The 22,499-nt window shown below is 41.8% G+C and overlaps 1 protein-coding gene across 3 annotated transcripts in view; it reads right to left on the reverse strand.

The window, feature by feature from the left end:
* Nucleotides 1-1,885: 1,885 nt before the first annotated feature.
* The window catches only part of SVOP (SV2 related protein), a 42,137-nt gene continuing 21,523 nt past the window's right edge, over nt 1,886-22,499 (reverse strand). The window contains exons 5-17 of one of the 3 annotated variants that reach the window (XR_012648009.1): nt 22,116-22,187; nt 21,403-21,527; nt 17,339-17,402; nt 15,593-15,718; nt 13,696-13,824; nt 12,497-12,570; nt 12,102-12,178; nt 10,921-11,028; nt 8,366-8,477; nt 7,850-7,931; nt 6,953-7,042; nt 4,826-5,109; nt 1,886-3,886 (exon numbers count right to left, since the gene is read on the reverse strand). Coding sequence is in view for 1 of the 3 variants with exons in the window: in XM_075012685.1 (XP_074868786.1) it covers nt 4,903-5,109; nt 6,953-7,042; nt 7,850-7,931; nt 8,366-8,477; nt 10,921-11,028; nt 12,102-12,178; nt 12,497-12,570; nt 13,696-13,824; nt 15,593-15,718; nt 17,339-17,402; nt 21,403-21,527; nt 22,116-22,187 (1,266 nt within the window). In the remaining 2 variants the exon portion in view is untranslated. Of the gene's footprint in view, nt 5,110-6,952; nt 7,043-7,849; nt 7,932-8,365; nt 8,478-10,920; nt 11,029-12,101; nt 12,179-12,496; nt 12,571-13,695; nt 13,825-15,592; nt 15,719-17,338; nt 17,403-21,402; nt 21,528-22,115; nt 22,188-22,499 lie in introns of all 3 variants that reach the window. The other 2 variants (XR_012648010.1, XM_075012685.1) reach the window with 2 other exon arrangements.

Below are 22,499 nucleotides of genomic sequence, written 5' to 3' on the forward strand. Positions count from 1 at the left end.
CAGATGGATTGTGGCTTCTACTGTAGTTGAACATTGAGACTGTCCAACTTCAGCTTAGAGAGAGTGCTTTGAAGTCCAAAGGGATGTTGTCAGGCCAAATTTGGCCTAAAATTTAAGTTTTATAAAAATAATCTAAGGTCAGTACAACAATTTCCAGCAAATAAAATCCAAAGGGGAAGGATTAACAAATAAAATGTTCCTTTGTAGCGTATGCAATACAGAGGACACGACAGCAGATTGATCAGAAATCAGCAGAATCTTACTATCTACAAACAGACATTCTATTCTCATTGCTCGAGCTATGTGCATTTGGAAAAATAAACAAAAAATATTAACGAAAAGTAAAGCAAGTCTTTATCTAGTCCTTTCAAATTTAATAACCTATGGGGTTATTGAAAAAGGCATTGAGAAAACTTGGAATTTTTCACCTAACAGTATCCTTTCAAGTATACAACAAATACACAGTTAAGGCTCTAATTTTTAGAACTTACAGATCCAGTTCTAATCAGGGGGAGTTGCAGATATCTAGGATATCCAAAAATCAGGACACAAAGGCTGTATGAAACTAGTGACCTTTCATAACACCTTGCAGTTATCAAGATTGCATAAATCATAATATGTCTAAGGCAGCAAAAAGTATTATTACTGTAAAAACTATTCATTTATTCAACATAAAATATCAAGTGTGGAATCAAACTATCCAATGTTGCATTATTAACATAGGAACAAAAAGAATATTGTACAACAAGCTTGATATACACAAAGTTTTTTAACCATTAAAATGTATCCAGTTTAGAAACTGTACATTCAAACACAAGATAACATTCAATGTTCTTTCAGCAAGACCTTAGGAACACTACATCACTCATCAAAGCATGCTTGGAGAAGTACGTTCCCCACAACAGCTCTGCACATTAACATATCTGTGAATCCCATAATTCTGTTTGCTCCTAAGTTGAATTCAAAATCATCTCATTTTTAAATGAACTAGCTATATTAATTCCTTCCCCAGTGAAAAATACACAACAGGTGTTTAAAACAGAATCTTTGGAAGCTTAATTATATGCATTAATAATGTTGCCATATTAACAAAATATGACCTGACTATTTTTAGGCTATAGTGAATCAGCTCAAATGTTCTTCAGCTTTTTTCATGAACATGGTGGAACATCCTCCATTATTAAAAATATTCAGGGACAGAATTTGAGTGAAACTTCACTTCAGCTGCTTAATATCCAAATCTTGCTCCCACTCAAGTCAATAGCAAAACGCTTATTGACTTCAATGACATAGAAGCAACTCTTCAGGGACCAGTCCTGTCTTCCTTTACCCAGTGTCTGATTCAAAGTCCATGGGAATCAATGGAAAGGCTCCTTTTGATTTTAATGGGCTTTCCATCAGGCCTTGGGTAGGCACCCCTTTTCTTGACCGAAGACGTAAGAATCGTAGTTGTCTCAGAAGGGCCAATCTTGGTATTTCTAGAACAAGGTACATTTTTCAATGCATCCTTTATAGGAAACGAAAAGCAAAACTACCTCCAAATGGCTTTTTGTAGTGTTGTGTTATAAGTTAAAGGGGTCCAGCTTCTCGGCAAAACTAAAAGCCTTTGCATAGCCTATATAAATATCTATTGAAATGAAATATTTTATTGAAAGTGTGTGCATATAAATACTTACCCACCTACACTTCATGTGAAAAGGCAGTCCAGTAGCACTTTAAGACTAACAAAATAATCCATTAGGTGGTGAGCTTTCATGGGACAGACCCACTTCTTCAGACCATAGCCATACCAGAACTGTTTGTTCTGGTATGGCTATGGTCTGAAGAAGTGGGTCTGTCCCATGAAAGCTCACCACCTAACGGATTATTTTGTTAGCCTTTAAACTGCTACTGGACTGCCTTTTTGTTCTGATAGAATATAGACTAACACGGCTATCTCTCTGTTACTACTTCACGTGAAACTTGCTGAATGCACATTTTAAGGCCATTGCAATGTCACGTCTCCAAACTGCTGACTCAAAAGTCACAGCAGTGTGTGCATATGATCATTTGAAAGGCAAAAGTAGTTTTTTAAGCAGAGGAGGAGCTCAGTCGGAAGCTAAAAGGCTCATTAGCTATCCTGTCAACATAGCAAACCTGTGAGGCTACAGATTTCAACCATATGTGCCCCCCATCACATACCTACAATAAATCAAGTTTTCAAACAGAGCCTCCAATTCTGGGCATCTGGTTAGCTGCCACTGCAACTCACTGCAAGCACACAAATGACAGAATCTGGGTGTCTAATCATCTGTCCATTCTGGGTAACTGAACATCTAAAACCCTTAAAAGCTTGTTTTTCACCTCAGAAACATGCATCATGTGTAGACTACTGAGAGAGGCCAGGTATGCAAGCAATTGTGCCAAAGTTGTTTGCAGACAGCACTGAGACACTACAGTTGCATATTACATTAGGGAGAGATAGCCTGTGAGAATCTGAATGATGAAGAGATGAGAAGGAACTATTCCCATTGTATGCTAGTTGAATGCTCTCTGCTTACTTTAGATTGACTGGAACTTTTAACATGTTGGAGACTCAGCACACTGCATACAAATCTAAATGGCAGAAATATTCATACTAATATAAAGAGTTAGTACTAGAAATAGACAATATTCTCCCATGCCATCAAACACACATACAGCTGGATGTCTCTGAATTAAATTACATGTTCATATTATTATGAAAAGATAACATTTACCTGTTCAGTACAGCTATTTCTGGAGTGCTTCATTATAACCACCTTCTTTTCATGGCAGGTGAAGATACAGGCTTTAGGTCCCTTGTCAATCTCATATCTCCTGTACCATGAGATATTTCCATGCAGAAAGCCAACAGTTGCCTTGACCTCTGATAGTTTGGAGATCCTCAAATTCCCTTCAGGAATTCCCCAAGTATAATTTCATATTTCAGCACAAGTTAAACAGGCTAGTACCTCTCAGAGTGTTATACTAGTATGGTTTTGCATTTCTGTAAATGAAAGTTGAGCTTGGATTATGCTACCTTATTTTGCATCCATTAGCAGATTTAGTGAACTATTCTAGCCCCAGAGAAAAAACCTTTATAATGAGGGATTTGTTCTACCATGTAGCTGAAATACGGTCTTGTGCAAAACCTATAGCATGCATGACACTATATTCCTGTGAAACGACTGACCACACATATTATTCAAAATGTATTGCTTCCCGTGGCCTAGAAACTAAAATTAAGTACCTCTCAGTCAATGCTCCCTCCAACCTTTTCCAGCCATGTGTGTATTTTTTCCATCCACGTGCAAAATAATTTTTCTGTGTATCAAGGCATATGCAGATGTGCACCATCAGTAGAAACGAAAAGGCCAGCTGTGGGCACTTTGGTAATCAGCTGGGTGGCATCTGAATCTCTCTCAGCTCCAGCACAGGCACTCAGCTTACAGGGAACACTGCTCTCAATTATATTTGATAGTATTTTCCATAGACTGGATTTCTGGAAAAATACCAAGACCCATGGATTGCAACTGTCTGATTTTGTTACACATTTCTCTACTTTACATCCATCAAGTTTTGAAATCTGAATTCCCATTCATGGACAGATTCCTTACAAACCAAAAGGCTACATAGACAGTACACAAACAGAGCTGTCCTCACCTGAACTCTAATACTCTCTGCAGTGAGAGAAAGAACTGCATCACTAGACCAAATGAGCTAGGGGAGAGTCAATCTTCTGCTAATGACACTGGTATCACTCTTCTCAGGACTTCTTCTCATTTAAAATGTGACGCCAGTCACGTCCCTCCATAACTTGCCATTACATTCCATGCACAATGGGCAGCTACCCTAGAATTCTGCTCAGAGGACAGAGAACCTGCTCCTGTTGGGAGACACATGAAGGCAGTTCCATCGAAAGTGCTACAAGCAGTTGTTCAGATTAAGACATTTGTATCACAGACATTGGATACACCACTATGGGAACATACTTAGGCAAATTGAATATAAACATATCTGAACCCATGCAGTAAACCACAGCGTGCATCTCTGCGCACACGCACACGCACGCACGCGCGCGCGCACACACACACACACACACACACACACACACACACACATACAGACACCAGGACAGCTGAAGCAGTCCACCAATGCAACAGACAGAGGGCTCAATGCTTCTGGCAATGTTAGAAAGGTTAAATTCTGTTCCTTACTGTGACAATTTACACATTTCATATAATGTGCCATCTCTGCATCCAATAGCAGTCCTCCTGGACTCAAACTACTGCACCATGATGAACACACCCCAAACCACCTTCTCAGTGCCTTATACTCTCCAAAGAACAGAACATAAAGGCAAGGGAACTGGAAAGCATTGGGTGGTTCGCTGTTACATGTTGTCGATGACTAAAAAGTGCAAGGCAGGCATCGAATTAAAAAACCCTAGTCTGTAGTGTATGGAACTCATCGTGTGCTATGCCAGGGACACAGTACGTATTAATCTTTTGCTTTCAGGCATCAAAAGTACTATTTTTTTAAAAAAAGTTACAGCTGATACTGAATTGCATTCAGTTAGCTATTTGCTTGACATGGGACATTTAAGCTCAGTAGCTGACCATGCAAGCGCAATGAACTATTTTTAAAAAAACCTCTCTCTATTAACTTCAAATGACATCCAGATCAAATGCCTCTCATTACACAATTACATTTTTATGAGTGTGAGCGAACAGCAGTAAAGACACAATTTGCGTAGGTCCAAATCAAAAGTTCCTGCATTTTCACACATGACATTGGCAGTGACAGCACGGTCAGCCTTACATACTTGTTTTTTAAAAATACAACTCTTGCTTGCTTCATCCTTTCTTGTGGCATGTGTATGTGTCTGTGTCTCATGTCTTATCATTCCTGTGATCCAGAATTTGACCTGGTGACTTCCATGTTGTGGGGTCCTCTCCCAACCATCTCTTGTCCCCATTCTCTGTGGCTGGACTCCTGCAGACCACGGCCTTTTGTTTCAATGGGCAAAAAGCAGGCAGCCAAGGCTGCCAACAGGCAGCACCCACTGTAAACCACCAGAGTTAAATAGACTGAAGATTCCAGCATCACCTAGGGGAGAGTAAGTGAAAGGGTAAGAAAAAACTGCAAGACATTGAGGCTGCGTCTACGCTAGGAAGATCTTTCGAAAGAGCTCATGGAGCATCTACACACAAAACACATTCTTTCAAAAGTAAATGAAAAGAATGTGGTGCTCCTTTCAAAATCACTCTTCCTTTCCTGTTTCAGGAAGAGCGCCCCCTTTCTAAAGCATCTTTCAAAAGAAAATGTGTGTAGATGCTCTGCAGGGCCCTTCTCTCGAAAGAACTGTCTTCAGTTTTCTTCCCTGACCTGTTCTTTCAAAAGAGTCGGGGCTGTGTGGACGCTCTCTTTCAAAAGAGCAGATCACTCTTTTGATCTGCCTTCTTGTGTTTGGATGCGCTCTTTCAAAAGAAGCTCTTTTGGAAAAGATCTTCCGGAAGAGCTTATTTCGAAAGATCTCTGTAGTGTAGATGTGGCCTGAAAGTAATTCTTCCACTCTGCTCTGGGCTTAGATACCAATTGAAGTACTGTGTCCAGTATTGTCTGTGATATTTTGGGAAAGAGATGGACAAACTGGAGAAGGTCTAGAGAAGAGCAACAAAAATGATTCAAAGTCTAGCAAACATGACCTATAAGGGAAAATTGAAATAATTGGGTTCCTTTAGTCTGGGGAAGATAAAATTGAGAGGGAATATTGGAACAGTTTTTAGGTACCTAAATGGATGTTACAAGGAGAAGGGAGAAAGATTATTTTCCTTACCTTCTGATGATAGGACAAGATGCAATGGGTTCAAATTGCAAAGGAAGTTTAAGTTGGGCATAAGGAAAACGTCCTAACTCTCAGGGTGATTAAGCACTGGAATAAATTGAGTAGGGAGGCTGTGGAATCTCCATCACTGAAAATTTTTAAGAGCAGGTTAGGCAAACAGCTGTCATTGATGGTATAGAGGGTGACTGATCCTGCCATGAGTGCAGGGGACTGGATTTAATGACCTCTCAAGGTTTCTTTCAGTTCTATGATTCTGTGATCTAACACAGGTGAAGCACAGGTCTCCACTCAATTTCCAATGTGCAGTGATAATGGGACAATGGCCAGGCCCTGCCTTTCAAGCCTATGCCCTTCAGAGATACTGACCACCCCGAGCAGTCACAAATAACAAGCAGTCCTTTAGCATCTTAAACACATTTATTGGGTCATGAGCTTTTGTGGGTAAGACCCACCTCCTCAGATACTGAGCAGTGTTAATAGCGGTCTACACTGTTGTGTGTGTCTCTCTACCATGTGGGAGCAATGGTGGAAAAGGGGCATGGCTAATCTGGTCTGACTTCAGGAGCCTCTACTGCCTCAGTGTCCCTTTCTCCCCAGTTCGGCAGACCTCTCCCTGTGGGCATTTTCACAATAACCAGCCCCCTTTAGCAGTCTGATTTATTAACATGAGGGTCAAAACACCACAAGTCTTCCACAAAGCCTTCTATGAGGGCATAGCCCTTGGTGCAGGGTTCTCAGTCCCGTCTCTGCTGAGGCTTGTTCCTCTCCACCTTTCCTAGCCGGCTCCTGCTCCCTGCATGTTTGAAATCCCCAACCCGCCTGCATGGAACTACTCATGCAGCCCCCTTACCTGCTTTGCGACTCTCTCACAAGTGACTTCAGACTGTCCTGATATCCCCAAGCACCTACTCATATGCTCCCATCATGTGACCCCTTGGATCAAGAGGTAAATCAGTCACAGGTGAGACTGAGTTTAGCTGATCCTCTAAGCTGCATCGACATACTTGGGCAAGGCCAGACATCAACCAGACGTTAACAAAGAAAGGGCATTTTCCTCATCACATACCTGTGCTACTAAAATGTTTGGAAGTGATGGAGTTTTACCTGTGCAATAAATGGAGTTATTAAGGCTCCTACTCTGGCCATTCCACTGCATGTTCCCAGGCCCAAAGCACGAGTAGCTGTTGGGTAAACCTGCAGAAAAAGCACCAATACATTAACCTCCAAACAGCAGCTCTCAAATGTCATTGTACTGCAACCCACTTCCAACAACAAAAATTACTACATGACACCAGGAGCGGTGACTGAGGCCTGAGCCTGCCCACACTCCACCACTTGGTGTGGGAAAAGCGGCAGCAAAGCTGAAGCCAAGGATTTTCTGCCCTAGGTGAGGGGCCTGAGACCTGAGGGCCACCACCTACGCCTAAAGTCCTTGGGCTTTGGCCCTGGGAAGTTCAACTCAAGCTTTGGCTTCAGCTTCAGCTTCAGCTTCAGCTTCCACCCCCACCCCAGACTCCAGCAGGTCTAATATGAGCTCTGGCAACCCCATTACAACAGGATCACAACCCATTTTGGGGTCCTGATCCACAGCGTGAGAACTACTGCCAAGAAGACAAATTTCTTCCTTCTGTACACCTCTTTATCAAAGAACAACACTATATGTAAGTTCTGTTTGGTCTATAACACCCTGACAGCACAATGGTTCAAGGAATGGTAACCAGTACACGGCCTACTCATAAAATTCATAACTCAGTGGTTCGAGCATTGTCCTTGTAAACCCAACATTGTGAGCTCAATCCTTGAGGAGGCCATTTAGAGGTGTGGAGCAAACAGAGTTAAAAAAATGTGTCAGGGATGGTGCTTGGTCCTGCTGTGAGGGCAGGGAACTAGACTTGATAACCTCTTGAGGTCCCTCCCAGTTCTATGAGATAGGTATGTATATCTGTCCCACTGGGCCTCATTCCCATCAAACCTTCTTGTTACAAGCATGTCCTTACTCACCTCAGGAGTGTAAACATAAGCAGCCTGAAATCCTCCTGAAATGAAAGCCCTTGCAATGAAGAGCAGCACTGTAAGAGCATTTCTGTGAGAATAACAAGAACAAGGGTTGGGTTTTTTACTATAATCTTTATTTGAACTTAGAGACAAGCATCAATTTTGAAAAATAAGCTACATTTTATTAGCTAGATCTATTTTGTTTTGTTGACCCTCCTCCATTTTCTGGATCTTTAATTCAAGGACTGTTAAAAAAATCAGATATCACTACAGATACCTAGGCTTTTTTAAGAGTCTGCCTTTTGACAGAGCACTAACAGCAGCCAGTGACCAGCAAATTAAATTACATGTACTAGCTCCAGCTTAAAGATAATTAGATGAGGAAAATATACATTGAGATTTTATCATCATAAATTAACATGATCAGTTCTTGGCTCTTCATTTTCACCATCATTTTTACCCTCTTGTCCCACACAAAAGAGTGAATGGATGATGGCTTAGTTTTCACTTTGTGTTACGTACCTTCCAATGCAGAAAAATAACAGAAGAGTAAAAAACGAGAAGACAAAAAAGGACAGCGCCATGGTTTTTTTCCGGCCTATCCGATCAATAATCCATAGGGTCACCAGAATCCCTGCAGCGGAAGAGAAATCAAGTGGCACACCTTTCTGGAATGAGTTCAGACGGCACTGCAGCATCCAGCACTTACCACCCTATGTTATTTGCCTTTGTAATTTATTTCCTTTGAATGTGAATCTGTTCGAGTGAAATGAGTTGGACTGGCAATCTGAAGGAAGGGGGCTCTCTATGCACAAAACACATAGAGCACAAGTAGTATCCATGTTAGTTTCTCCAGCCACTCCAGCTCTACCCATGTGCATCAACCCTAATGTAAGGGGACTACCTCTACAGGTGACAGGGGAGGTCATACTACATGGGCTACCCAGTCCTTGGTCTCTGTGCTGAGTGTATAAGAAAAGAGGTAAGGATGTCTTCACCAGTGGTTTGGGCGCTAGCCCAGGCTTAGGAAACCTGGGTGTGATTCCTTGTGTGACACTGGGCAACTTGCTTCGTCCTTGTGTCTCAGTTTCTCAGCTGCACGATGGTGAGATTAGTGCTGCCCTTCCTCACAAGAGTGCTGTGAGGATGAGGACATTGAAGATTCTGAGATGTGCCCATTGCTCACAGGAGAGAGGAAACTAAGCAGTGCTGCTGTGCTGGTCATTTTCCCCATTCCTGCCGGGGTGGCAGCCAAGAGTCAGGCTGTCATCCTTGAGAGGAGCAGTGAAACCGATCCTGTCAGGAGCAGCAAGAGTCAGGCTGCCACCCTTGACAGAAGTGGTTTCCCTGCTCCTATTGGGGAGGCAGCCGCTCCTGTCAGGGGTGACAGCTGAGAGTCAGGCTCTCAACTGCCACCCCTGACAGGAGTGGGGAAACTGACCAGTGGAGCATCCGGTCAGTTCCCCTGCTCCTCTGAGTGGCACGGAGCTGGTGCATGGCAGCCCGCCACTCAAAGTCACGTTAACCCAAGAGACGTACAAGTCAAGTACACATATCTCAGGGTTCTACTGTATGTTTTCCATAAGTACAGTATGGTGAAAGTAAATACAAATCAATACAGCAAAGACAGTCTAAGTTTACAGTATACAATACTACTGTTGTTGGTAAATAGAGTATTCTGCGTACATTTTTGTCTGCTGCTTAATATCTAATCTTATTTTTATTTGGTATTATGCATTGCTATGTATACCTCTCTATAATCTAGAGTATTTGAATACCCAGCAACCTCCCGGTCCTGGGGCTGTCGGATACGAAAGAGTTTACTGTAGATCTTGTTCAGCCTCCTCCTTGATTACTAATGGACTGGAACGCACTTCAGCCTTTTCCAAATGCCACGTTACATTAAATCTCTCAGACAAAAGAACCAGAGGAATGGTTCTAGAACCCTGCTAACAAATGTACTGAAATGGGAGTGTAGCCCCCGTACTGACAGGGACCCAGACTCCCAGCACCGGACCGTCTTGATCACATCAAAGGCTGAATTCAGCCTTTAGAGGATTTTGGACAACGGGTCACCACTTTCCCCTTCAGTTGGCTGTTTTCTTCACTGCCATTAGCAGCTGCATCACCGAACGACACTTGAGGGCAGGTTTTCTTCTTTGGCGTGCTGATGTAGCGCTGTGCTCAGAGGTGCTGCAGAGCAGCACAGCTGGCATTCACTCGTCTTGGAGGGCAGCAGCAGTCCAAACCTCGGCTTGCCCCGGATGTTGGGTTCTGAGGCTGACACTCGTTGCCCTTGTACTGACACACTGAGCCACCTACTGAATCAGCCATAATAAGGCTCTGGTTCAGCTGTGCTTGAACTTACTGAGCCAAAGGAGCATATGGGTAGGTTTATAAGGTCAGAGCAGAGACCATCTTGATTTTGTAGAAACTGTTACGTAGCAAGTCTGAAGGCAAACCCAGTAAAGCTCCACACCATTTCCAAACTCTTATCTCTAAGCTTATTTCATCTTACACTCTTCCTGACTGCAGTGGAGTTGCACTCACACCACAGCTGGATTTATCCCTGAGATTTTAATCCAGAGGAGTGATAATGCCCTGAATCACTGTCTTGTGATACGCCATCTTAAGCAAATTGGTACCTAGGGATGTGGTTATCAGTTTAATGGAACAATATTCATATTGCCACCGTATGTCACCTATCTTTCTTGGTCTACTGCCTATCACATTGCTCATTTAAATAATTAAAAGTCACGGCTCTAATGGTAAACAAGGCTGTGCACAGAAGGGGTTAAAGGAAACAGGTCCAACACTGAATAGACACACACAAGATCCTTAAAAGTAGTTCTGGAAAGCAAACGTCTGGATAAAAGTTTATGATTCTGTTCCTTTAACAGAAATTAACTGGAGGATAAAATCCTATTCAATTGTTACTCTTCCTCAGAATTCATGGCATGAGGTTTGGATTGGAGCCATAACCAGACTGGCCACTGCAGCTTCTCAAGACACTTCCCAGACTGCACCTGCAATAAGCCTCCATGCAGTGAAACATTGACACGTTGATGGTCACTCACCTGGGAACTCTGATAAAGTAGTCCAGAGCAGATCGGTGTAGTCCTCCTCTGTCAGATACTCACAGGCCAGGCTGCATTTTGCTTTAACTACTTTCCTTCTGTTAGAAACTGTGGGAGCAGAAAGAAGCATCATTGATGAAATTTTAAGTATATCTTCTCTGCTCATTCTCCTGTGCACCTTATATGCTTTCGTGATTCTGTAAACTTGCTGCTGGAATCAGTGGAGTGGATGGAGCAGCTCAGCAGGTGTATTCTACCTGAATGCATTGCACCCAGAACACATAGCTGAAGCCAATAGTTCCAAAGCAGTCTTGCTACTAGCAGGGTGCAACCCTGACTTGCAAACTGATGATTTTCACTATTATTAAAAACCGAACTTGCTCAATGCCTTACAGTGAGTTAGTGGCAGAGCTAGAAAAAGCAGCAGTAGTCTTGTTTCCTAGACCCATGTTTTGACACTGGACCACACTATGTCCAATAACTGACATCCTTCTTCTAGTATGCAAAGTTAGATCTCTCCTGCTATTTCCAGGCTGTTAGGCAAGCTCTGAATTGGTAACTTCCCACAGTAACAGCCCTGCCCTTTGTACAGTTTCCCAAATCTCAGAGTCTGTTCCCTAATATAGGGTGTTCAGAATACAGAAATGCTTTCCTGAGGGAAGTCTAATTTTCAAAAAGTTTTAAGGATCTTTTTAGCAGAGTTAAAAGTCTGAGAGTAAGACAACAAACTACAACAGAAAAGATGCTGCATTTCTGTGCAATATCTTTTCTCCCAGCAGGTTCTTCTACATTTCTAACACTCTACGGTAGCCGGCAATTTTATCTGTTTCAGACCTAATTAGGCATTGGGGCAGGAAATCTGGAAAGGGGCATTTATGGAACCATACTTTACTCAGGAAAAATAGATACATGCCTCTAATAAACCTCCTTTGCAGGCTCCACAGTTATTTCACAACTTGGGTTTCGGGAAATCCTTTTTGTGGCCACCACAGAACCCCTATGCATTGAGTAGCAGGCAAGGTACAATAGCTGACTCATCTTCAATATTAAAAAAACTCTTAACAAGATTTCCTAAAGTGCACTAGAAATTGTGACCTTGACCAAGCCTTCAGCAGATCCAATAAAGGAAATCTCATCTTTACACGTTCATCTACAGAAAGAAGTAAAGCACTAATACTCACGGCTGCAGACATCTCCTGCTTGAAAGAGCTCTGTCGTTAATAAAACTAACCCATAATAAGAAAAGGCATTGGAAAACCTGTGAAGAAGGAGATGAAAGAGAAAATCTGAGATGGTTGGACATATAATAAGCCATGTGAATCAAACTGGAGCCTAACTAAGGGATGCAAGTACTTTCATTCAATATTTTCTTAAAATATGGTTCCTGCTGGCTGCCAGAAGATGAAGAGGGGATTGGATTTTCAGTGAACGTTATTTGGTAGATAAAGACATTACAGTGTGTAGCAGGTTTGAGGGAATGGGGACTTGCTCCATTTTAGTGATATTGTAAATGAATCCATTCAAAAACATACCTAAGCAAGCACGCCGACATTGAACAGTTTGTATCTCTTCTTACCATATAAACCAAAGCAACAACGTCGTCCATCTGAACTGGGGTGTGAAAAGGTCCCTCATTTTCCCACGGTCTTCCTGTTTCAAAACAAACACAAACACAGCTGTTGCATTCAGTTTCCATTTAAAATGTATGTCATATCACAGAGTCCGGGGAAACTTGATTGCATGGAATCACAAGACTTCTACTATTACGACGGGCCATCTGACACACATTACACAGAGTAGGCCCAGATAGTCAGTCCTGTGCAGGTCTCTTCATGCAAACAAGCAGTGTAAAGGAGTCACACTCTGGCTGCAGCTGCCAACTTTAGAATTCCCCTGCCACCACGAATTCTCAGCAGATGTAAAAGCCATTAGAGCTGGCTGACAGCACTGCAGCACAGGGGGAGAAAGAGAGTGTCAGCATGGAGATCGTGTAGAGAGGGACACAGCTCTATTATTCTAGTTCACAGCTGGTGTATGATCTCTTAGGGTTGACAGGTAGATGCTATACATTAGAACAGCCTCTAGGTAGCTCTAATTTACGTTGCAGGATGAGGCCAAAGCTGTTTGAGAGTCAAAAGGCTGTAAGCAGCCCCTTGCTGACTCCCCTCACTATCTTCTGTGCACGATGGATCTTTGAACAGGAGAGCATCTGACCCTAGTCTTGTGGTTTAGAAAGAACTGTTTGCAATTTCACCCTAAGAACAAAACCTCCAAAGCAAGAAAAGCTTTTCTGCTCATTTCAGCAAGAGATTTTGGCTTGCTAACAATTACCAAAGGATAAAGAGGCAAGCCAGCTTGTGCAGAACTTCTCTAAAATTTGGAGTCTCTCTGGGGTTTCAGAATGTTCGATTGTCGAGATGGGGTTAGCTGCAAAATTCAGAGTCAATCTGGGATTCCACACATAGTTCTGAGATATTGAGATATGGGGTTCCGATTTGGGCTCTCTGGTATTCACAAGGTCTGAGTCTCAGGATAAAGAGGCCTAAAAGTGAGTGTAAATGCAATTTATGCCCACTTTCAGGCCCTCATTTTTAGTAAAAATCAGAATAAGGGCCTTAGAGTAATTCTCCATTAATTTAGCATAGGAGATTATGTCTCATTAGGGTTTATTACTGGTTAAGATGGCAAAATTAAACTTAGCACTCATTAGTGGGAAAAACAGTACAGTTTCTATTATATCCAGCAATGTTAATACGTCTCTTCCCTGTACTTCACCTGTCTGGAAATGATTAATTTTCCAAGAGGCATTGGAGCTCCATTTTCAGCTGCTATTCTCTTCAAAGTGGCAATAGCTTTCTCTTGGTTTCCAGATAACACATCATATCTTGCACTTTCTGGCAGCCACTATGAAAGCAGAGCAGAGCACACACAATATTGTCAATGACAGGACAATAAACTGACAGGGGCAGAAGTGAGTAGTCCCATTACATGCAATGAGATGAGAAGGCTTGCAGAACCAGCACTTTCTACCTATGACGCAGTAGAAATTACATAATTGCCTTTCCAGCTATGAAGTGCCAATTTCTCCAATAGGCTTTTAGAAGTTCCAGATAACACTTTTATCATAATATCAGGCATCCATTCCCAAACCTATCCTGCAAAAGGTCTCCTCCATTGCTTGCTTTTTATTCTTGAAACACTTGACTATATTCTTTGGAATGTTTTTGTGTTATTGTAGCGGGGTGGAGTGGCCACCCCACTACCTGGAAGGGGAGGAACCCTTCCAGCAGCCATTTTGCCTGGAGTATGGCCCCTCCCAGTCACGTGATCAGAAGTCAAGCGGCAGAGCCAGGGCTATAAAAGACTGGGATGAGGACTCACTTGGAGCTGAGCCTCCAGAGAGGCCAGAGGATGGCTCTAGGCTCCCTGCCTGGGAGGCTGAGGACTGGCTGGGGGAGGCTTAGGTCTGGATTGGACCAGCTGGGCCCTGGCTGCTGCTGGTAACCTGTGCACCCCAGCAGAACTAGCCTGTAGAAGACCCGCTGGACCTTGAGGACCGACCTGTGGACTGGCCTCAGCCTGCACCCCGAGCCAGCCTGAGGTGGCGGGAGAACTGTGGGTTTGTTGCTGTGCCCTGAGCGAGGGCCAGGGGCCTTCTAAGACTGTGGGTCTGCTGTTGCCTGGACCTTGGGCTAGGCCCTGACAAGAGCTAATTTTCCCCAGCACCTGCCTGAAGCAAGGCAGAGGGTTTGGTATTGTTGCCTCTCAACCACCTGAGGCCAGGAGGAAACCCCACCCAAACAAGTGAGTTGGGGGTTGTGTGGTACTCGTGGCGGTGGAGCAGGATGGCCTCCCACTGACCTAAAAGAGGAGGAGCTCTTCCGGGAGCCAGAACCAGCTACAGTTACATTCACAGGAGGAAAGGCAAAACAGGCAGTTAGTAGAGTCTGAAGTTTTTCAAAACTGTCCATTTTAAGCTTTTTTCAATAGATAAGATTTTAAACACCCATGTAACTATCTGAAGAGACTCCTGGAAAAAATGACAATGTCTGAAAAATAACCATCCGAACAGTCAAATTATTATTCACACAGGAGTGTATATATAGCTCGTAAGGGAGTGGGGTGCTGTCACATATACTTTCATCTAAGAGTACACAGAAACTCAAGTGTCACTAACGTGAATCTGTTTAAGATTCTGATCTGTAATATGTAGATATCACATTATGCAGAGGTTACCCTGAACTCTGAGAGTTTTTATTGAACAATAGACCAGATGGAAGTTGTGATTTGTAGTAAAATTATTTGAGTCCCACAAGGAACCTATCTTAATTTGACTAAGGGGTTGATTCTGGTGAATATGACTAAAATGTCAGGAATAAATTGGAGAGAGAATTCCAGCTCTGATTGGTTTCACAAAACGCCTCACTACCAGCATTCTACAACAGGGCATCAGATTACAAGCATTACATCATAACAATTCTCACGGAGAAGCCTACTGTTACTAGCTACTGAAACAGCATCATTTACATCATAATTTCAGATTTATTATCAGGGTGCCATCAGAAAATTCATCGCTGCCATAATTCCACTCAGGCTCCATAATAACTATATTTTTGGACTGAAATGTTATATTTGCTGCTGCATACACATTTCTCCTGTGAAAAATACCTACAAAACACAAGATGGCAAACAGCAAGAGGGGAACAGCAGAAAGAATGAGCAGCCAACGCCAGCCAAGAGTGGGCATCACAAACACTGCAAGGAGGACTTCAAATACAGTCCCAATGGCCCAAAAGACCTGCAAAACCAAAAAAAAGGAAATGGTCACAAGGGGGCATAAAAGAATTCTGAGCTGTATGACTAACAGCAGCACAGAAGCTAAAAAGGAGAAGGAGCATCTCTATTAATGCCCTCTTCAACCTGAAGCTCTAAAAATCACAGAATCATAGGGTAGGAAGGGACTGCCAGGGTCATCCAGTTTAACTCCCTGCCAAGATGCAGCATCTGTAAACTCTGTACTGTAGAAACTGTTGGTGAATCAGGGATGAAGCATGTAAGCTGTGAGGAATCCAGCCATTTGTGAATGCGATTTTTTTTCTCATGTTCCACGAGCTCAACTCTAAAAATATATCACCAGGGTTCTCTGGAAAGCTGTGTTTAAATGTTGATGAATTAACTGGTATCAAAGACAGTTTCTTTTGAAACATGAAGCTATTTTCTATATGTGGGAGGGCTTTTCTATATTTGCGCACTTTTTGCCTTCAGACTTCATCCATAATACTTCCTCTGTTCCAAGCATTTCACAATTCCACATTCCATTCTAAAATTCAGGTTACTGAAAACTGGGTAAGGGGAAAAAAAGTTTCATGTTATTGGACATACTCTGCTACTCGTGTTGGTAGTTTCAAACAAGTTAAATTTCACCTCCAGAAAGGTCAGTGTGATGTATTCATTTGTTATGGAAAACTTGTAGACAGGTAGATAACAAGTCAGATTTATTTGTGGACGATAGACCAAACTCTGTTGTGATTTACGAGTACTGCCTCAATAATGTCACTTGACAGTAGAATTTGGCCATGTATATTTCACATCATATACAGTATCCTCAAAACAGTTGCAAACTCCTTATGGTGTGAATGATTAAGACATGATTCTAGATCCCTTCAACTGATACCAAGACATAATATACTAGCTCAGTATAATTCATCTCTAAGTATAATTTTGATTAACTGCAATGAGATCTAGAATCCTGTTCTCCTTTCATAGGTAAAATTATCAAAATCGACAGGAGTTTTGCCTGCAAAAAAAGGAAAGAAATGAGACTAAACAATAAGGCTAAAGCTGGGATACTCTGTCATGAAACCTGCCCAGGTCTACCAACTATTTCCTCCTCTTCGATTTTTCTTTTCTCAAGGACTAATTTCCTTTTCTTGTAACTACCTATTTTGATTCTACTGGGTGTGCACATGGATTCAGAGTGCTCAGAACTAGCCAGACCAAGAAAATGGTAAAGAGAATACCAACACCATGGAAGAAAGTTGCTTATCTGCTGAACTCTACTTAGTGAAGATCAGGCAGAGAAAACTAATTCTAATTTCATTAGAAGATTCATTTTGCTTAATGGCTATTTGAATTTGGGGAGGAGCAGATTTCACAGGGACAGCTCTTTCAAAGCCACAGCACAGATGAAGTAACGGCTCTCTCAACAGTAACACCTGACTGCCTTCAATCATCCATGAGGAACTCATGCCTTTTTTCTATTTTAACACATTTTGGGCTAAAGGCAGTACTCTGACACTGGTATTGACACTGGATTCAGCCATCTATTTATTGCAGCTGGTAATGAATTTTCTAAGGTCAGTGGGATTGAGTAGACACAAACGACAGCGTAGTTGACCCTGTAAGCTACATTGCTTACCTCTATTAATAATATGCATTTTGCTCTGGCTTTCATTGGAAGAAATTCAGCATATAAGGTCACCCTGTAAAGACAAACATTGAGAAATGTGTCATGTTAGCACACTGAGCTACATTCAAGCATTTAATCTGTTTCCTATTAAAACTTCCATACACCACAGTGACAATATAAAAACCATTTCTTGCCCACACTGCCAGCAGGACTATAGACACTGGATCTGAGTCTTTTCTCATTTATACCAAAGCAATCTTATGTATTTGAATGTGGATGACAGCAGCGTAATGGAGGAGAGAATTTGATCCTCTTTGGGGTTTTGTAATCTCATTTAAACCTTTTAGGTCTCGCAGACCTTAGTGTGTAATTTGCTCAAAGCTCTGGTCTGGACAGGAATTTACACAGTGGGATTCAGTGCAAAGGAGTACTGTGAGCAAGACCTGCAAAATAATTCTACAACTCTACTTTGCGCTAATTAGACCTCATCTGGAGTCTTGTATCCTGTTCTGGGCACCATATTTCAGGAAAGATGTGGACAAACTGGAGACGATCCAGAGAAAAGCAACAACAATGATTAAAAGTCTAGAAAACATGGCCTATTAGGGAATACTGAAAGAACAGGTTTTGTTTAGTTTGGAAAAGAGAAGACAGACATAAAAGCTTTCAAGTACCTAAAGGACTGTTACAAAGAGGAGAGAGAAAAATTATTCTCTTTTGCCTCTGAGGTTAGGACAAGAAGCAAAGGGCTTAAACTGCAGCAAGGGAGGTTTTGTTTGGACATCAGGAAAAGCTTCCTAACTGTCAAGTTGGTTAAGCACTGAAATAAATTGCCTAAGAATATTGCGGGATCTCCATCACCGAAGACATTTAAGATCAGGTTAAACAGACATCTGTCAGGGATAGTGCGTGGTCCCGCCACTAGTGCAGGGGACTGGACTCTATGACCTCTTGAGGTCCCTTCCAGTTCTAGTGTTCTATGATTCTATGGTCTTACTCAGTTCGGAGGTGCAGGTCTAAGCTCTCAGTGACTTCACAGAGCTCACTTAACCAATGAATGGTGCTGCAAATAATATCATATTAAATCAGTGATTAAAAGCAGGCGAGCATAGTCCTTGAATGAAATGCAGACCATTTCAATAGAGTACATTGATTACAGTTGTGTGTGGGTTGTTCTTTTTAAGGGAATGCGCTGCATCTCCTGCTTTTGTATCTGTGGGCAGTTGTAAATCCTGATAATGATGCCATACTAACATATGAATCTGGTATTGCTTAGGTCCTTAACTCAGTTTCTTTAAAAATAGAAGGAAAATGTACCTGCTTTGTTTAAATGCTTGTATTTTTCAAAGATACAGTGATATTTTATTAAATTAATTTTATTTTGGATTTCTTAAAGGATTTTTTTTCTGTTTTTTTAGTAAATTTTAAGTGAGAATTCCAGCAAATGTTTTTTCTTCATCCCTACAGACTCTTGTTTGCTGTGTTTTAATAAAAAAAGGGCTATAGTTAGCTTGGTTTTCAATAACATTTTCTTCTAGTTTTCAAACCTTAAGCATTGATTTAGCTGTGCTACAGCAGAGAACTATTCCAAATTTCTCCATTTGCTCTCTTTTCCATGAGGTTTTTTGAGATGCAGTACTATTCCAGGTTCATCCTATTTTCTTGGCTCACCTTGGTTCAGTCTCTTTCACCATTCGCTCAGTTATGTCAGTTTTGAGGACTGTACTTGATTTGGTAATTCTCTATTCTCTGTTTTGTTTTATGAAAGCAATCACATTTCAGGCACACACCATTTTTTTTAGCACAAACAAACTCTTATGTTGCTTTCAGTTATGATAAGAGGAGGTTGTATACTGTATTTGGTGACCCTAGTTCTTACCATTTAGGAGGAGTTCTTGATCAAACAGACAAACTCTCTAAAATATATAGTAGCTTCAGTGTCATATAGTATCTCATAGTAAGATTCCATTGGGAGGTCATAGATTCCCATATACAGCTCCTACACATGCAAATAAATGTGCTCCTATATGTAATAAGTAAGGTTCCTTTGTAAGTGCACAAAAACATTATTTTAATAAGAATTTTTTCATAAAATCTCTGTCCCAAAATGCATTACAGAATGCAATAATACAATCACAGAATTCTATGAATTAAATGACTCTACAGAAATTTTGCACTATTGCCAATAAGACCCTCTTATAATTAAAGCCAGAGACTGTAGAACTGGCTCACTTTCTGACCCTGGGTGAGCCGTGTAACCTACCTGTGCCTTCGTTTCTTTTTCTGTACAACGACATTAACTAGATTTATCTATTAATAAATTAAAAAGACAAGTCAGGGATGGTCTATAGACTCTGGATGGTGCTCAGTCTTGCTATGAGGGCAGGGGACTGGACTTGATGACCTCTTTAGGTTCCTTTCAGTTCTAGTGTTCTATGATTCTATGCAATGTTCGCAGTTCAAAGCATTAACTCTGATGCTTTGCATCTTTTGCTCTTCTGCCCCTTGAATAAGGTGTATGGGAAGTGGTGAAGCAGAATATGGCTCACACTTGATAAACGTGTGGCAGATTAATGACTTTTCTAGTTTCCACACATGGTTCACACGCTGCTTATATTTGCAGGCTTAGTGGAGTGAGCCTAAAGAGCAATGGAAATGTACTAACAGCATTACCGAAGCCTATAAGAGCTGTGGTTCCTTTATCTGGATTTGTGGGAATTGCACTAGAAAAGCTTCAGTTACCCCAAGATATTGAGTTACCCCATAAACAAATCCCTGAGCCGTGAGTCTAAGTCAGGCTCCTCTTGCAATGAAACAGCAATGAGAATAAATGGGAAGGGGAGAGTAAACAGCAATACTCAGCCTATAGCAGGGATAAGCAACCCCTGGCAGGTATACCAAGAGTGGCACGCAAACCGATTTTCATCAGAATGTGACATGGGAGCTCAGCCCCGCCCCTCCTCCCACATGCAGTGGGGAGCTGGCTCACAGATGTGCCACCTGTGGATTAACAAAAGACCAGCTAATGCTACCAACCACCACCTAAATGGGAGAGCTCTGCATCTTAATTTGTTTATTAACAAAGCTGTTGTAAGTAGGACTATTACAGACTTCAAAACGTATCACCAGCACTTGGTCTGTACAGAGGTCAAAAAGTCAAATTTCTGCACTCTGCCTTGGAAAGGTTGCTGACGCTGGCTTACAGCAAGGGTCAGCAGGGTTATTCCCCTTGAAAATCTAGAGAGCCTCTTCCTGAGGGGACCCACTAAGTCATCGAGTTTTGTCCTGATTCTCTGTTGTGACTAGAGATGGGTCTGTCATCCTGTTCCAAGTTGGAGGCTGTCTGGATTTGGAATTCCAGTTTGGGTCCATCACATAGATGGGCCTGAGGCTCAAAGTCTAGGGTCAGATTTGGATAGGAATCCATAGTTTCACGAAGTTCCAGGGGACTCCAGATTCTAATCATATTTATGTCATGACCTCGTATTGCCACAATTCAGCCTCATCACATAGAAATGAAATGTTAAGCAGTTGCTCTGAGGATATTTTATGGCTCTTTGAGAGTTTCACTCTATCTGTTCTCTCACTTCCTGAACACATGAAGGGACGGAGAAGGATCTGGTCTGTTCTGCTCCATCTGTTTGTAGGAGGCAGAACTACTATGATTAGCACTCCACTTGTTCTGTGTAAAAGCACCAACACAAGCAACTGATCTAATCCACTGACTGCTTTAAAACCTCATGCTCTAGATCTGCAGACTGAACATCAACAGCTAATTGCCTTAGTTTAGTATAGGAAAAACTGAATAGTCTAAAAGAATGTGATGCTGCTCTTCAACCACCCAATTTGCTCAGAAGGATGTGTTAGGCATTGAAGTCTAATCACCTCCTCCCAGAAATCTTGTGCATTTCAAAAGCCTTCCTAGAGTTTAATATAGCAGTGCTAGCCTCTTTAGAGCAACTTAGGTTCAGAAAGTCCTTCACAGAATGACATACACAATTCCACACACGCTTTTATTTCAGTGTTCCGAAAAATGAAAAAGGAAATATTTTGACATGTGAATATTTACTTACGACTGAGGTACTCCTCCAATCCCAAAGCCCACCAGTCCCCTGAGCACAAGGATCCAACTGTACACTGGTGCAAAACCACTGAGGATCCCATAATACAGGGTCCAAAACACACTGATTTTTAGCCCCTGCATTTAACAAACAACAGAAAAAGGATGATGTTATAAAACAGATTAGAAACTTACAGACTAATACTCAGCTCTTCTAAATCAAGAAGCACAGAAAGTACCTTCAGAGAATAGCTTTGGGAACCTGGGAGTCAAGGTTTCATAAAGCTAGGCTCAAAATACGTAGTCCAAAGAGACTGCACAAATGTATGTGCAACTGTTGCAAGCCTGTGGCCCTCAGTGAGCACAAATCCCTATAGTTTGCACAAGAAAATAAGCATACTGTGTGTACAACATGAACAATTACCATGTGCTTTAATGCATTGCTGAGCCTGAGTCCAGAATTTCATGAAGACTCTTTTAAAAAAAAACATGCTTAACTTTATAACACAGTCAAACAGTTATTAACTTCACTCTATCTTTTCTCACCTCTAATTTACTGTTACAATTCTGGTGCTCTCACTGGGAGCAGAAACTGAGCTAGCCTGGGACTGCTTGACTCTTGTGCAAGTATGTGGATTATGCAATTCAGCAAGGTTGTGCACTCAAATGGAGTGCACTGTAACAGCACTATAATGGCACCTATTCCAGTAAAAATTGGAAGCTTACAGTTTTTCTGCCATATTGGTCTGAAATGTTTCCCCAGAGTGTAGAGCTGCACATCATTCCCACAAACACCACCTGTGGAAAGTGAGAAATAATCTTCCTCTTAACATCACATATACATTTCCAGAGAAAAGCTCAGAAGAGAAAGCTGCACAACTTTACAATCAGACAAAAATGCAAACTTTAACTGTCTCTATTCTATTAAGATGAGGTGCTGTCAATCTGGTTTCTACTAAAGGAGATTCACATCTACAAAATAGGATTTTCAAGACCACTCAACACTGGACTAACTCCATGCCCACCGATGGCAATGCAAGTTTCACCACTGACTTCAATGGGACCAGGTAGACTGACATTGAGTATTTTTGAAAACCCTACCCACCTATT

The sequence above is a fragment of the Carettochelys insculpta genome, chromosome 18 (genome assembly GCF_033958435.1).
Source record: "Carettochelys insculpta isolate YL-2023 chromosome 18, ASM3395843v1, whole genome shotgun sequence".
Classification (NCBI taxonomy): Eukaryota; Metazoa; Chordata; order Testudines; family Carettochelyidae; genus Carettochelys; species Carettochelys insculpta.